This window comes from Brienomyrus brachyistius, chromosome 7 (genome assembly GCF_023856365.1).
Source record: "Brienomyrus brachyistius isolate T26 chromosome 7, BBRACH_0.4, whole genome shotgun sequence".
NCBI lineage: Eukaryota > Metazoa > Chordata > Actinopteri > Osteoglossiformes > Mormyridae > Brienomyrus > Brienomyrus brachyistius.
The window spans coordinates 12,368,513-12,384,928 of record NC_064539.1 but is presented as its reverse complement, the minus strand read 5'-3'; the positions used below and the strand labels follow the sequence as shown (position 1 = coordinate 12,384,928).

Below are 16,416 nucleotides of genomic sequence, written 5' to 3'. Positions count from 1 at the left end.
AAATTTGACAATCTAGTTTTCTGTGAAAAGTTTTTGTGGTATATAACAAATCATTTCATGGTAGAGTGGAACAAACCAAATTAACATTCAATCAAACGGTAAAAGGACAGAAAGCACTCAATCGTGCAATTAAACTGTAGACTTCCTGCCAACTGGGAAGACGGAGCCTAAACTTGGGGTAATCGCATCTGGCAGTGGAAACACGCCCAACAAATTTTCATGGTTTTATTTGAAACATATTATAGGATACAAGAAAATGCCAAAAATTTATCAATTTCTTTGAAATAACTTGTGTTTATTAGGCTAGGCCAGTTATACAATGCATCAGGTATGTGTGGTGCTGCAGGTATGATGTGGTTAAGTTCTGGGGTAGAGGAAGATGTTACAGCCCAGGTCTGGATCCCCTAGGCTGTGCTAGACTCAGCTAAGAGGATGGAGTAGAACACTTTAGGAAGAAGAACAAGGGCAGTTGAAGGTCACAGCCATCATTTTCAGGCAGGATTCCCCCCTCTGTGGGGCCCTAGTCATAGCAGTGTTTCTCTCTTTTTGAGGATTTTAGCCTTTATGCTATAGATCTACCACCCTGCAGATGTATGTTTAATTAAAGCAGCACCAATGTATAGTAAATGAGTTTAATGATTATTTTACATGGGTGTTCACAGTAGAGAACACGAGTAACTTACCACCATTTAGTATGAATACAGCGTTGTCTATAATCCAGCAAACTATAGGCCAATCAGTTTAACTAGTATTACTGAAAAATAATGGAAATAATCCAAGTGAAAATGGTAGATTACCTGGATGAATAACATTCTGAGGGATAGCTAACATGGATATAGAGGTAGATCCTGTTTAACTAATTTACTTAAGTTCTTTGAGGAAGCTACAAGAGGAATTGATCACAAAAAGGCCTACGATGTGGTCTACTTTGATTTCCCGAAGGCCTTTCATGTTGTCCCCCACAAACAGCTCTTGCTTAAGCTCAAAGCTGCAGGGATTTTAGGAACTATAGCAGCTTGGATCGAAAACTGATTTACAGGCAGGAAGCAGCGAGTAGTTATTAGAGGCACAATGTCACAGTGGGCCTGCGTTCATAGTGGGGTACCACAGGGTTCAGTTTTAGGACCACTATTGCTCCTAATTTACATTAATGATTGACACCAGTATGTACAGTAAACCGGTTAAATTTGAAGATGACACTAAGGTGAGTGGTGTAGCAGATGCTGATCTAGCAGTGAAGAGACCACAATGGGATTTGGATTTAATTAGTGACTGGGCTAATTATACCTGATACCTGGCAGATTAAATTTAACATAGAAAAATGTAAGGTAATCCAGGCAAATATAAAGTACAGATATTTTATGGGTTCCACAGAATAAAGGTAGCTAATTACGAGAAAGACCTTGGTGTGTATGTTGATGCTTCCATGTCCTGCTCTTGCCAGTGTGGGGAAGCAATAAAAAAGGCCAATAGAATGTTGGGTTACATCTCTAGGTGTGTGGAGTTTAAGACAAGGGAGGTGATGCTACAATTATATAATTCCTTAGTAAGACCCCACCTACAATATTGTGTGCAGGTTTGGTCGCCATACCTTAAGAAGGACATTGCTGCCTTGGAAAGGGTGCAATGTAGGGCCATGAGAATGATTCCTGGTCTTAGAGGAATGTCTTACTGTATGAGGAGAGGTTAGCTGAGCTGAATCTGTTTTGCCTCGAGCAAAGGAGACTAAGGGGGGACATGATCCAGGTGTATAAGATTCTAACAGGTCAGGTTGCTGTTCAGCCAAATGGCTACTTCAATATTAGTTTAAATACTAGAACTCGTGGCCATAAGTTGAAATTAGAGGGAGAATCTTTTCAAATGAATTTGAGGAAGCACTAAAGCATGTAGTTAGAGTATGGAATAGTCTTCCTGCTAGTGCAGCGCAAGCTAAAACCCTGGGTTCCTTTAAATCCGAGCTAGATAGGGGTCACCTAGGTGTTGGTATCTGGTATCCATATATTGTAGGGTATCATATTTGATGACTAGCACAACGTGTATAAGGTAGTACCACAGTTCAGTCACTGTCCACTAGATTACAAGGGCTTCCTTCTCCAGGATCTTTTAGGATTGGTTCCACTACTAACTCTCTTTTCAGGTCCTGGAATACTGTATCCCCCTTGAGGGTTGAGAAGATGCCACCCTCAATGCCCTATGCCACTAGAGGTCAGCAAGCCTTTCTGTGTGAAGTTTGATACTGGGGCCACCAAGGCTGAAAAAAAAGGATGAACTACCAAGGAGCTGTTGGATGGTGGCTGTGGACAGATGTCCACAGATATTTACTCCAAAGAAATTGACACAGGTCTGCCAGTAAACAGAGGTGAAGGGGGTATCATAGTCAGTGAGAAGGTCCTCTTGGATCTGCACATGATTTGCCAAGAGGAAAACTCCCTTTATTATTGCTTTTGATATGGCCTTGCAAAGATATATGGTTTTGGATACTTGGTGGTGTAATCCATAAGTACCAGGATGCACTCTTGTCCCTGGGTTGACTTTGGCAACAGCTCTATGTCCATCCTAAACCATTCAACAGGCACCTCAATAATCGGGAGTATTACCAGAGAAGCTGGCAGTGCTGGCAGAGATTTCAGGGCCAGTGAAACGTTCTCATATTTTCTGCGAAAATTAATACATAGACCCAGGTGTTCAGTGAGTGGGTGCAGAGGGCCAGGCACATTACACAGTCTATTTTCAAGCTCAAGACCACCAGTGGCTCGGTCATCTTTCCTTGTCCAGGTGTCATGCAATTGAGAAGATTATTGTGGACCAAAGCATACTGTTGCAGAGTCCCTGTTTCCAACAGGTCTTGAGGGTAATCCTCCTTTTGGGCTTTGGTGAAAGAGCCCTTTGGGGTCACCTGCAAAATAAGGGCCAAAACTGGGGCTGGGCCTAGGAGGGGACCCATCTTCCTGATCTACCTCCTCTGCACTTCCATTTCCCAGGAGCACTGAATTAGAGTGATCTGGAGTCATGGAATTCCATCACTGCTATCAAGGAAGCCACCCTCAATGCCATATACCACTAGAGGTGATCAAGCCCTGGACAATCATCTGATATCCTACAGTAATCTGCTATACTATTGTTGTGTATTAAAGTTACACAAGAGTTAAAAAATTAAGTGTAATGAAATGTTGTGTCTTCACAAGCCATAAAACACCATTACTCATCACTATGAGAGTGGCACTACATAGCATGAAATGGCATTCACAAACTACGCATATTCTCTTTTCACATGACATATTGAACAACATCCAATAAATTGAGCACAAACAATTACAGAGGGCAGTTCCCCTTTTCCATTGTGTGGCTCAGTGGACTAAGCCTCTGTGATTTTGATCAGAAGGTTGCCGGTTCAAGCCTCGCCTCAGCAGAATTGTTACATGTCTGTGGGCTCTTAAGTAAACAAACTTGCTCTCACCTATATGGAGAGCAATATGGGGCAAAGCGAAAGGAGAATTTCCCCACTGGGATTAATAAAGTATCACCATTCTATTGTGTTCTGTTTATTTACAAATCTTATCTTCTTGGTGGACCCATGCAAAATAATGTCTTTCATGAGATCCTAAGATAGTAGCAGAATTCTGAGAACTAGCTGGGTTGACAGTTTTAGGATTGTTTGTGTCAAAAATAGGTTGCGGTGACATCAATGGTGTGAAGTCATCTTGGTTTTCTGGGCTGTATCGTGAGTGGTTGTATGCTGGATTATGGCATCCAGTAACTATCCACATGTCTATGGAAGACCCTGTTAGTTCGAGCCAGAGGACCTTTTTTGGAGCCTTTCTCCAAGCTGCCATTTCTGACTTGTTTAATGATAATCTTTAGCAGACACTAATTGTCCAACTCCAAAGTGTTCAGCTGAGGTTGTCTTCAGATTTGAGTGCTTTATGTCTTCCCATGAAAAAAGACAGAAAGTTTGCTGGTTTTTCTCATGGATTGTTTAAAGCTCTGGATGAATATCTCCACAGGACTGCAGGATGAAATAGTAATGTGCTTGGTATCCATCCATCCATTTTCCAAACCGCTTATCCTATTGGGTTGCGGGAGGTCCGGAGCCTATCCCGGAAGCAATGGGCACGAGGGAGGGAACAACCCAGGATGGGGGGCCAGCCCATTGCAGGGCACACTCACACACCATTCACTCACACATGCACTCCTATGGGCAATTTAGCAACTCCAATTAGCCTCAGCATGTTTTTGGACTGTGGGGGGAAACCGGAGTACCTGGAGGAAACCCCACGACGACATGGGGAGAACATGCAAACTCTGCACACGTGTGACCCAGGCGGAGACTCAAACCCGGGTCCCAGAGGTGTGAGGCAACAGTGCTAACCACTGCACCACCATGCCACCCCTGACACAGTGTGCATATATATAATTTTATTTACAATTTTTTTTATATACATATAATTTACATTTTCATTATTTTTAAAAAATAATAATAAAAATAAAAACCAGAATTTCTCTGATGAGATTACTTCCCATATTACTAACCAGTTGTTCTGATAATCCTGTGTGAGCAAGGAGGGTATGAAGGATGTTGATTGTTTTGATAACATGGCGTCTCTACTGTGAATATTTTTGTGTAGCCATTTTGAGCAGCATTGACCTCTATAGGGAACTTCCAATGAAAGAACAGTCTCACATAATCAGCATGAACTTGCTTCCTGATAGTTCTTGGTCATTCCTGTGTGTGTACAGTAGAAAACTGCAGCTGCCTTGGAGTTTGTTGCAGAGCATGACAGTCTTTTGTCCACTTTCAAGAGCTCTTCACTTTCAATAAGTGGTTCAAATGATGTAGAACTGCAGCTATATTTGGTAGATTTGCCATGAATAATGATCAACATGACCCAAAAATTAACACAGCAGGCTGGTGTTGCTGGGTCATGGCGCCTTCAGGACTGCTTCAGGCTTATCCTGCATCCTGCTTAACCTGCAGTACTCTACAGAATCTTTAAAGAATTCAGTTTTCCTTTTTGTTTACCTTCAATGTACCATTTCCAATTTCACACTACATACAAATGCAGTACATTCAGGGCTTTAGAGACCAGGCACACCAGCATATTTATGGCCAGCAAAATCTGTCTGGACTTTGGCTTTTCGGTCCTATACGGTCATTTACTTACGCCCACAATTTGGTAAGCAGATTAGCAGTGCACCTAAAATATTAATGAGAGGCGTATTGTGACGCCGAAAAGTTGCAACCTGTATAAATTCACCATATCCTTATGTTTAATAAACGTGTCGGACATGAAATTGCAAAAAGTACCGCCACACCACTGGCATCTTTTTTTTTACCTTGTTTATCCACAATATTACCTCTTTTATAAAATGTTGTGGTTGTTTCTTTACCGCCAATTATATACTGTACAGCCCTGGTACAATGTTCTTTTCTCACTTTTGACTGTCACTTTAACTGCATCCCCTGTACATTTTTCAGCACAAAAATACTTCTCAGTTCTTTGTCATCCTTGCAGGATATGATTGACAAAGCTGACACTATATTCAACTCCTAGTTTGATCCCTAGATTTCTGATGTCACCCAGGTGATTTTTTTTGATAATTTTTCTTTCATAGCATGAAGTTCAAACTGTGCCAAAGTTGCTTGCGATTCATTTCATATCGCTTAGCTTTACACTTTTTCTGTATGCGTCAGAGTCAGTGCCCATCCAACCCGGCCCTTTGTGTCTCCTCCCTGTTTGGCCGGCAGGAATTGCTGGCCATCCTGTCCTCCCTGTCATAAGTGGATCGTCACCTTTCTCCCGCCTGCACCACGCCATGCTGTGACAGAATGTGCCCTTTACTGCTGTACAGGTGACATTCCTTGTCATTACAGTACCAGTCTGTTAGACCATGAAGTCTCCTTCTACATTGAAAGCATGCCAGGACTTTCACCGGATAAATTTGTTGCAACTTGGTTGACGGACTTTTGCGATTCTCACGTGTCTTTCATGTCATACCTGAAGCATGTTCCAGCATGTATGTTCCACCTGTTTCCAAAGCATGTTCCAGCATCAGGTCTTCCAGTAAGGATCTGCGTCTGTGCGCCTTCACTGTGCATTTCACAGATAAGCCTGTCCTTCAGTATGTCACATTCACCTTCGCCAAGCTGCCAGTTTTGCAAGCCTGCATATCTCAGCCACATATTCCAAAATAGATTTGTTTATGCGTCACTCATGATTATGGTACCTGAATAGCACAGCGATGACCAGTGGTTTTTTTCAATACATTCACAATGTCTTTAAAACGTTTTAGAACCAGTTTTATCAGTGCTGTTAAACTATGCAGTAAGTTACGTGAGAGGCTTCTCACACAGTTCGATGCCCCACAGCTATAATGTTACAAGTCATCCAGTAAACGTGCCCCATTCTTCAGAAATGCTACAAAATGCATCCATTTGACCCACACATCCAGACACTTTGTACGCTTCCTGTGTATGTGTGTAAACAACCAATCAGGTGTAAACAGTGTAAACTCCCCCTTACCTCATGTCGTTCTTCTCAAGTTGCCCTTTTCTTCCTCCATAAGCCACCGGGCAAGTGCAGCCAGCCGGGGTAATTAGTGCTCTCCAGGTGGGGGTAATTATGGGCGTGGCTTGGTCCAGGGTGTTTGATTGTTGGTCCACAACATGGGTGCTGAAATTTTAACAGGTGGCTGCTATCCAAGGTGCTGAAGGAGAAGTGTGGCCACCTGTCTGTCGGCTGGGCCAGTATGGTGGCTCAGGAGTGAGGTTTTGAATGCTGCCTCTATCCTGTGTGAGAAGTTTGTATGTTCTCTCTGTCTCATGTGCATACACTGGCTTCCTCCCCTAGTCCGAAGACATGTGGCTACGCTAACTGGCATCTCTAAATTGCCCATAGTGTATGATTGCCTTAGAGTGTGTGCCCGGTGATGGACCTGCATCCCATCCAGCTGGTAGCCCAGTCTTATGGCCTTTGTTGCCTGTGATGGACTTGAGGTCCTCCTCCAAAGCTGACCAGGATAAGTGGTGCAAAGATGGATATGTAATAATACCAATATCCCAGGTGGCTCAGCGGGCTGCATTGTGGCTGGATACCTCTAGGGGTCTGGCTTTTAATTCCAGCCCCAGCTCTGTTTATGTGATTTTCATATTCTTTCTGTGCTTGCATGGTTTTTTTTTTTGAGTTCTTGGATTTTCTTCCAATATTCCAAACATGTGGGTGGATCAGTGTCTGTGAATTGCCTCTTTGTATGTGTGTGTTCCTCTTGATGGACTAATATTTTCTGACTTTAGCTCTAAGCTTGACATGACCCTAGATTTGATAAAGTTATAGAAGATAATAATAATTTGCAGAGGAAATATTTCAGTCAGCCGAAAACCACACAGAAAAATCAAGACATAAAAAGGCAGAGCAAAAATGAATACTTAATATGCTTTGGGAAATCACCCAAAATAGCCAAGTTGTCTCCCAAGTACACAATTTAACAAGATGTCCTGGAAACATGACAGCACTGATTAATTAGACGGCCAACCTGAGATGCGACACTATCTGTATAGTCTCCTTCGTCACAGTTACTCATGGAAATAAGACAGACTGCACTATGTGTTTCTCAGGGTAGTTGAAACAATAAATGCAAAGCAAACTGTTGATTTATTACACATGCGATTTATACTTGAGTAAAGCCTTGCAATGTAACCACAATGTGCAATAAAATGGAGCACATGCTTACACTTATGAGTGGTGCAGGCATGGGTGTGTTAAGTACAATGTTCTTATTTAAAAAATTATAGCACTTTAGTCTTATTTTTGGCTTTATCGCAAATTGCTCTGGTTTTTATTGGAAGCTATTTGTGAGTCATAGATCAAGGTTGACACGTCTGAGTCACCCCAGTCTGTTTTTTCGGCGTAAGATGAGTGCATTAGCATACTCCCACTTCCATTTCTTAACTAATTTCGCCCAGATGAGCTGCAATAAAAGCAACATACACATGTAAATGATGCTAAACTGTTGAATTTAATAGATGAACATAATAGATTTTCAAATACAAAATAATGGCCTGAAAACATTTAGTAAAAAATGTATGCTTTCACACTTGGCTTGCACTGTATTGTATTACCATCTAAAAATGGCTTAACAACTAACCCCGACCACAGCTGCTGGAAATTCGGTAAACCCCAAAGCCTATAGCTGTATTAGACATGTCTTTCCCTCCCCAAAAACCTGTTGTCTACAGAAAGCACAGAAAATGATGTCTGTAGGTTGATATGGCTGGACTGCGTGGACTGATTTAGTTTTATATCTGACAAGTTGTTTTTCTTTGTGAAGAATTTCAGTTTGTAGAAATTGGACCAGCTTCCCTTTTCCATGACTGTTTTTCTTTATAGCCTCGAGGGAATTACATCACATTACATCATCAAAAGACACTTTAAACAGATTTTTTATTATTTGTTTATAAGGAGTGAGATCAAATTTTAGATCTGATCTGGTCTTTTGGTGTTTTTATAAGACTTGAGATTTTCCCTTTCCTTTAAAAGGATTATGCAGAACAAAGCTGCCCTGTCTTTAATTAACTTACATATTATTTGGATTTTTTCAGTTATCATAAGCACTATACTTTTAATATATGGTCCTGCCCAGCAACAAAGCTGGAGAATCTAAAATTCATGTTATGTGGGGTAGAAATGGAGGGGTTAGGAAATGAATAAAGAAGAATGAAAAATAACACAATCAATTTGCACAGATAGAAGGTGCCTGTTGGGGCCTTTTAAATACTTAAGTATATTTTGATTCATTCCAAGCATTGAGATAAAACCTTTAAATATTATTACTTTATACATCATGCCACCTAGCTCTGTTGAACCGAAATATACTAAACATTTTCCCATTTCAGTTTTTATTATATTTTTATTTATATTTCCTTAATTATATCCATTATGCATGCATATCAATTATACAATGCAGTGCACCAGTAGGGGGCGTACAATCGTTAAATATATAATTATATATACAAAAAATTTTTTATATGCATTTATAAGGTAAACATTGATTACACTAACAACATAAGTGAATAGCATACAGCAGGCTTTTAGGAGCATAGTGCTCATGTTAAGTTATTGAGCAAATCTCTTCTAATTTTAACATATTGAAGTTTTCGAATACATATTTATTTATCATAAGATAAATCCACTTTCTGCTTATCCAGCATTCCTCTTCACATATTAGCGAGTTTGTTTACACTGTGACACATATAGGACAGGTACGTACCCTGCAGCAAGCAACCAGTAACCTTATGATTTTACCATACTATAAAGAAAAATCCATCCAACTGCTTACCCTGGGCAGGGTGGTGGCAAGCCAGGGGTCTGTCCCAGGAAATGCGGGCTGTGATGCCGGGGATCCCCTGGGTGAGATGTCAGTCTTCCATTTGGCACACAATTTAAAGACACCTTAATGGCATGTCTTTGGACTGAAACCAAACTGCCCAGAGAATAACACCCCAAACACATGGTCAGTCATTTGCACCTTATAATCAGTCATTTGCATCTTATTCCTTAAAAACCTATTGAACTTATGAACTTACTGCTTGACCACAAATCTCCTAGGCTCCTAGTAGTCAGCTTTATTATCCATTTTAAAGCTACTATGAAGAGCTATTATTTGCTATTTTAAAACTCCAGTTATTTTATGAATAACAAATGTATATACACAAATCATGCATTTATTTAAACATATATGTAGCTAAAAATAAATAATTTATTAATAGAATGAGAGCTACTAATAGTATTAAAAGCAACACTCTCCAGTGCAAATGGTGATGTGTTAGTTGGCTGAGAGCAAGGAAACGGTCCCTGCAGAGACACTGCCAAGGAGCATATTGGCAGTTCACTAAGTTGCCATGGCAACAGGAGTTTACAAAGTGGAACCAGCCTATAGTGAACAGAGTCCCACTTAACCTCAAACAACCACTTGTGTGGAAGTTGTCTAAGCCATTTTAGTTGCACAGCACAACGGTTAGACAGCATGTTGTGACTGCAGGATCAATGAGTAAGTTATCCTTTGATCAATCACTCAGTAAATAAATAAGTCAAGTGACATTAGTTACCGTCCTGTGCTAGAAATCTCCTACTCCTGTGGAGTTATAACACTTCATTTATGGTTGACAAGGAGCCCTCATGCAGTATATTCCTATCAATCTAATCCATAACACAGAGGTATGGTTACATATAAATGTGAATGCCATGTGTTACAGCTCATCAATACCGTTTATAACACATTTATAACACATTCATAATACCTTTCATGCGGTAGGAATTACCATTATGATTGCTCGTAAACAGTGTATGTGGGGAGTGTCATCAACATATATTCTTAGTGAAATATTACCTTAGTGGAAAAGAAAATGATAGCAAGCCATATTGTAAAAGACTGAGATGAATATAAATGTAAACTTTTTTAATTGTAGTAGTTTTGATTTTAAAGTAAATATCACAATAATTTTCTTGCTCATTTCTTTAAAGGTTCCAGGAATTTTGGAGCGGACTGCATATAGTGTTCTGTCAGTAAAATAAGTTAATAACTAGTATAAACCTGGTTCAATGGGTAACACTGTCGCTCCACACCGCTATGGCTGGGTTGGAGTGCTGCCTCAGCTCTGGTTCCCTCTGGGTTTCTCCTACAGCTCAAGGAGATGCAGTTACTGTAGGTGTTACTGTCCTAAAATGAATGTTCATCTTGTGCCCTATGCTGTCTGGGACAGGCTGCAGGTTGCCCAATGACCCCATCCAGAAGAGGCAGATCTGATTGGTTTAGTTTAACTCCTTGTTTCTGACTACACCAAAGTGATTTTCGAGTCTATTATGACTGCCATGATTCACGCAATTTGAAATATTTATGAAAACAGCCTTTCGGTCATTATATCTTATTTTGCATAAAGTAAAACTACGAGAAGACATTTAAAAATGATAATTTCAATGATAAGATATGATCTAAAGTGATCCATTTGTAATATGTAATTGGATGTAGATTTTCTTATAAAAAGGTTCAACTAGCAGGGTAACAATGTATGCATAGAGCCATGCACAAAACATACTATATATAGGATATTCAGAAACATTATTAAATAATGCAGACTTTTTGTCAACTGACAACCCAAACATTTTATTCTTAATGCCATTGTTGTGGTAATACAAATAATAATGACAGTAAATACCATGATTCTGTTTATGAAACATTGTTAGCACAGTAAAATAACACACAACTTTGTATTCAGTTGTGGATGAGTGTTTTTTTTTATTTCCACACATAAAACAAAACCAGATAGCAGAAAGATGAGATTTTTCATTAGAATAAACAAAAGAGTAAGACTGAAAACAGGACCTAAACTTGCAAATACCCATTTTTAACAAATACGTACCTATATATGGATAAATTTTGTCCAAATTACCTGACCAATCTTTGTCATATTTGTCATAGTGAAACCAGATTATCAGATACATACATATATTGTTTGTTAGTGTCTGCTATTGGAATATCCATAGAATATAGAAAAATGCTTTATGAATTAAAATGTATTACTTACAAAGTATAAAATAATATACAAATGTTTCTACATGTTTAAAATACAAACTTACTGCTTGTTCAAAATGTACAAACATACAATCAAGTGACATGCAAAGAAACAATACAATAAAAAACAATGTATACAAAAAGAAAAAATGCCATTGTGGTTCAAAACTCACACTGTGCTTTTGCAATTTACATCCATACATATATATTTTATTCTCAGATACTTCATTTGAACATTACCATTATAAAATTATCATTTTCAATGTATAAAATTTAAAACACATCTGCATTGTTTTTTTTTTAATTCTTAAATTTTTTTCTAGTCAGGTTATATTTGTCTATCATGTAAATGTCAATAGATTCCAATAGACAGATTATGTCCCATTAACCTGAACATGCTTTGTCAAAGCGAAACCAGATTATCAGTTACAGTAGCAAAAACACATTTCATAATGTCAAGGCACCAGTATGTTAGCTGGTATATTAAATAACCGGGTATTTTACATCTTACCAAAATGTCAACCATCAAGCTGCGACCTCACAGAACCATCAATTTTGCGTGCATCTTTATCTTAAACAGGAATCCACAATAATGACAGAATATTTACACTCCAGGTAAGAATGGCACATTTAGAGTCATGTAGATTTACAAGTTTCTATTGCAGTAACAACTAAAGGTACTGACTGTGAATTCATGACAAAGTTAACTGTTTGCTGAGGAAAAAAATAAACAAAGAAACTTTGGCCCCAAACAGCATTCAGACAACATTTAGAATTTTAAGTTAAGTGACGCCTGCATGGAACAATGAAATTTTTAGTCCAAGACATCATATAACCACAGTTTGACTCAATGCAGTTGGATACATTTCATCCAAAATATTTACAACAGACATTTGGTAAATAAATATATAAATTAAGGCTGTGCTATCATTGCACGGATCACTACTTTGTGCAATTTACAAGTTGTTGTTTTTATGGCAATTGTTTCACATTAAATTCTTTTATCCCTGTTTTCAAAACCATAAAATTGTACGCTCACTTTAGAAGGAACATTACATTCACAAAATGATTTATTTTTATTTTCTGTTGATAAATTTAATGCACAGTTGCACATATTTAATTTATTACTATCTGGAATAAAAATATTTGTGTGTAAAAACAAAAATAGTGTACAAGAAATTTTAGTAGTTTAATACTTAAAAGTTTACGTTGGTACCTGTACAGAAATATAATGCTTAAATATAATGAGACTGAATTTGTCATGTACACTATGGCGTTGAAAAAAATTATAAATTTACGCATTAATGCACATGGGTCGTAGAATTTTTATAAACTGTCTATAATGATACAACTAGAATATAGCAACCAGGAATTCCATTATAGGCACAGCTAAAACAGAGGTTCTTGATTTCTTTACTATGTTTCCCATATAGTAGTACCTAAATATGGGTCAGTCTCCTAAATGCATTGCAGCATTTAGATCACCTAATACTTAAAAAGTACTTTGCAAAGAATGGCTAAAATGGCTCTAGAAATATACTGTAGATCTATGAATTTATACTTTTAAATGCCTATGCAATTTTCACACATTTCTTATCTAGATGACTGAAATCGAAATAAATCAACACAGGCAATTATACAGGCAGTACTGAAAAAAGGCAATGTAATGTAATGCAATGTAGCACTGATCAAACAGTAAATGCATGTCACTTTCTCATCAGGAAATTGATTCCATGACCATCTTGAAAATCCAGAAGCAGAAAAAAACAACTAATTAAAATGAGATTAAGAAAATGAATGAATGAAAAAAAACATATATTATGAAGTTAAAACACCTAAAACTATTGTATATTGTACACAATAGCTAACTGTATGCCCAAGATAAACAGTATATAAAGCAATAAATGAGCACAAGGCACATTAACAAATGCTTCTATAATGAGATGGCCCTTAAAGGACAGCTTACAACAGATATATCGCATAGCTATGTCACCGGTTTGCTACTTTCCATGTATGAGTCTTTACATATTAAGAATGTTTCCCAAAACTGAAGCATTTATATTGTTCACTGTGAGAATAAGCAAAAACACACACGTAAATTAAAATTGCACATATTTGAAAGCAGAATTTCCTACTTCCTTCAGATGTAAATGATTACCTTTATGGCCTAAATATGCAGGCTGGCAAGATTATTTAGGTAAAAGTGGGAGAAGGTTATACAGTCAGGTACACAGGGCAAGGTCTTTTTTAAACACCTTTGCCCATAATTTTGCATGAGCATTGAATTTTCCTGTTCAGTGTGATCTCATTAAAAGATTTTTGCTGAATGACCAGAAGTTCTTCTCCAGACATGTAAATAACACAAAGCATTGTTCTGACATATCAGAATTTATGAGGACTTCAGACTTAAAATATCTTAGCATACATTTGCATATGTCTATACATTCACTCAATACTTCCTGTACGAAAAATGACTGAACTTGGCTGACATACAAAACTGCATACAGTACAAATGACCACTAGACACTTTATTCAAATACCAATATTCTGTTTTATGAGGATTGTGTCATTGTGGATTACTATTATTATGAATTATAATTAGAGTCTGGAATATTCTCCTGACCGAAAGGTCATCAAGGTTGTCAAGGTTCATGTGCCTTATGTTATTGAGGGCCTGATTAGTGTATATTTATCTTGGAAAAAGTGGATGATTCAATTTGTTTTGATCTATTGTTTTAGAATGTTTTAATCTGGGAAGAACATCCAGATACTCTGCTAAAGGTATCTTCCCTAATGCTGACAGTGTGTCTATTCAGATTGACTGATGAATCTACAGATGCATAATTTGATTTTCTAAAACAAAAGGATGTTAAGATGCTGTATACATACCATACATATGCAGACTATAGACCTTTTTTCCTTTTCTCCTGCCCATGCAACCCACTTGCTAGCAGATTTGTTTGTTTGCTCGCAATACATTTAAGATTATTTTACGTTTATGTTTCTGTTTTGTTTAAATTCTGTTTTTACCATGTTATCGACCAATTCACTGTCCACAAATGTACACATTTTGACAGTTCTTAGGTACCTGATTGAACATACTCCATCAATGCACAGACGGTGGAAGGAGGGGGACTCAAGTCAAGAAATCATGAAAAATATGGGCTCAAATTATTACACGAGTATTACTTTTATTCAATTGCTCAAGCGACGCCTCATTGTTGACATGTTTTTGAACTGTTCTAGGAATATCTCAACATTAGAACAAACACATGCTAAGCATGTACTGTATCAACCTAAATGCACAAAATAAGCCCATCTGACTGGAGTCTGAGCTGGTGCTAGGCCACGACAGTCCCGTGTATGAAAAAGGCACAGTGAATGCAGACAGATTTGCTATTCCCAGTTATATGAAAGTCTGCAGACCTTGCCCCCATATCATTTCTCCTAATGTAATTATGAACATTTGAAAAGAACTAAGACTAATAGCAAAAAAAGTGACTATAAAGACTCAAAGTGCAATACTGACTAGTGACTGCCCATAGTAATAAATAATGAAAAATGTTAAAGCAGACAAACAAAAAGTTTTCAATTTATATACATTCCTATATGCTCTAATGGCAGAAATGGATTAAAATAAATGAGAGGGGAATGATTATTGACTGAAACACTATATCTTCATAATAAATGGATTGTGCTGTAATTAAAATCCATGGGAAACAAAAGATGGCTATACTCTGAGAGCAAATGAACAATAGTCTATATACAGTTGCTGGTAAAGGTGTGGCCAAACCACAGTTCTAAACAAGATAATAATAACGGGACTTTACATGATGCTACAGCTGACACGGTAGAATCGATATGAGAACTGCACAATGCCTGCTCAGTTTAAACAGGTTTCGCTTCAAGGACTGCCTGTATCTGCCTTGAATCTTCCAAATAAATGTCGATAACATTAACAGGCCAAAGTGCTGGGACAGTTCAGGGTGTGAAGTGCAGTGATAAATGACCGGATGGCAGGCTGCAGATGTTGGCCCGCTTCTTCCCTGTGGAGAAGCTCACTTCCTTCTCGCTTCCTTGACACCATCGGAGCCGCTTGGCTTGAACTTGCTCCCAGGGCTTCTCAGGCTGACTCGGCTGCGGCTGAATCTTCAGACGACCCGTACGAACCACAGAATCAATGGTGTCCTGGCTGAAGAACTCAGGCTGCTGGAGAAGGCACTTCTTCCCTGGGAGGTCCACACATTTTTCCAGCACTGGCATTTGACGCATGGGCTCCTCATCAGCCAACAACGGCTGCTTCCTGGGTCGCCCTCGCCTCTTCTTCACTATGTTGTTGCCAGTCTTGGCTTGTCTTTGGAGCCTTTTGGCCTTCAGGATTTTGTTAACATGGTCCAGATTCTTTTTGGTAGAGAGAATCTTGCAAGCATTTCTCATGCTGCAGTGAATCTCCTCATGTCTTTTTCGCTTAAATGTTTTCTTCATTGGAGGACTGTGGGCTTCTGAGGAAAGAGAAATAAATATGGTTTAAGATTATACACCTAATGTTACCCTTAAAGGAGTATTTTAGTATATTCAGCAAAAAGTATACAAAAACATGTACTTAATATTATGAATGTGACCCTGCACAGGAGAGGCAGGTATAGAAAATGGATGGATGAATGGATTATGTGATGCCCGGCCAGTCCGTTCCTCGTGTGTGCCACGCCCCCTGATTACCCACGTGTTCTTCCCTGATCGTCTCCATCTGTGTCTGCTTATTTTGATTAGTCATGTCTTATTTAAGTCCTGGTCTCACCTGTTTGCCCTGTCCATCATTGATGTGAGTCGATGTTCGTGCTTCGTACCCTG

The 16,416-nt window shown here is 38.5% G+C and overlaps 1 protein-coding gene across 1 annotated transcript in view; it reads right to left on the bottom strand.

Annotated features, from left to right (window-relative positions):
* Nucleotides 1–11,269: 11,269 nt before the first annotated feature.
* The window catches only part of LOC125745629 (SET-binding protein-like), a 60,502-nt gene continuing 55,355 nt past the window's right edge, over nucleotides 11,270–16,416 (bottom strand). Inside the window, exon 4 of the mRNA XM_049018646.1 lies at nucleotides 11,270–16,067. Coding sequence (XP_048874603.1) covers nucleotides 15,547–16,067 — 521 coding nt within the window. The 3' untranslated portion in view covers nucleotides 11,270–15,546. The remainder of the gene's footprint in view (nucleotides 16,068–16,416) is intronic.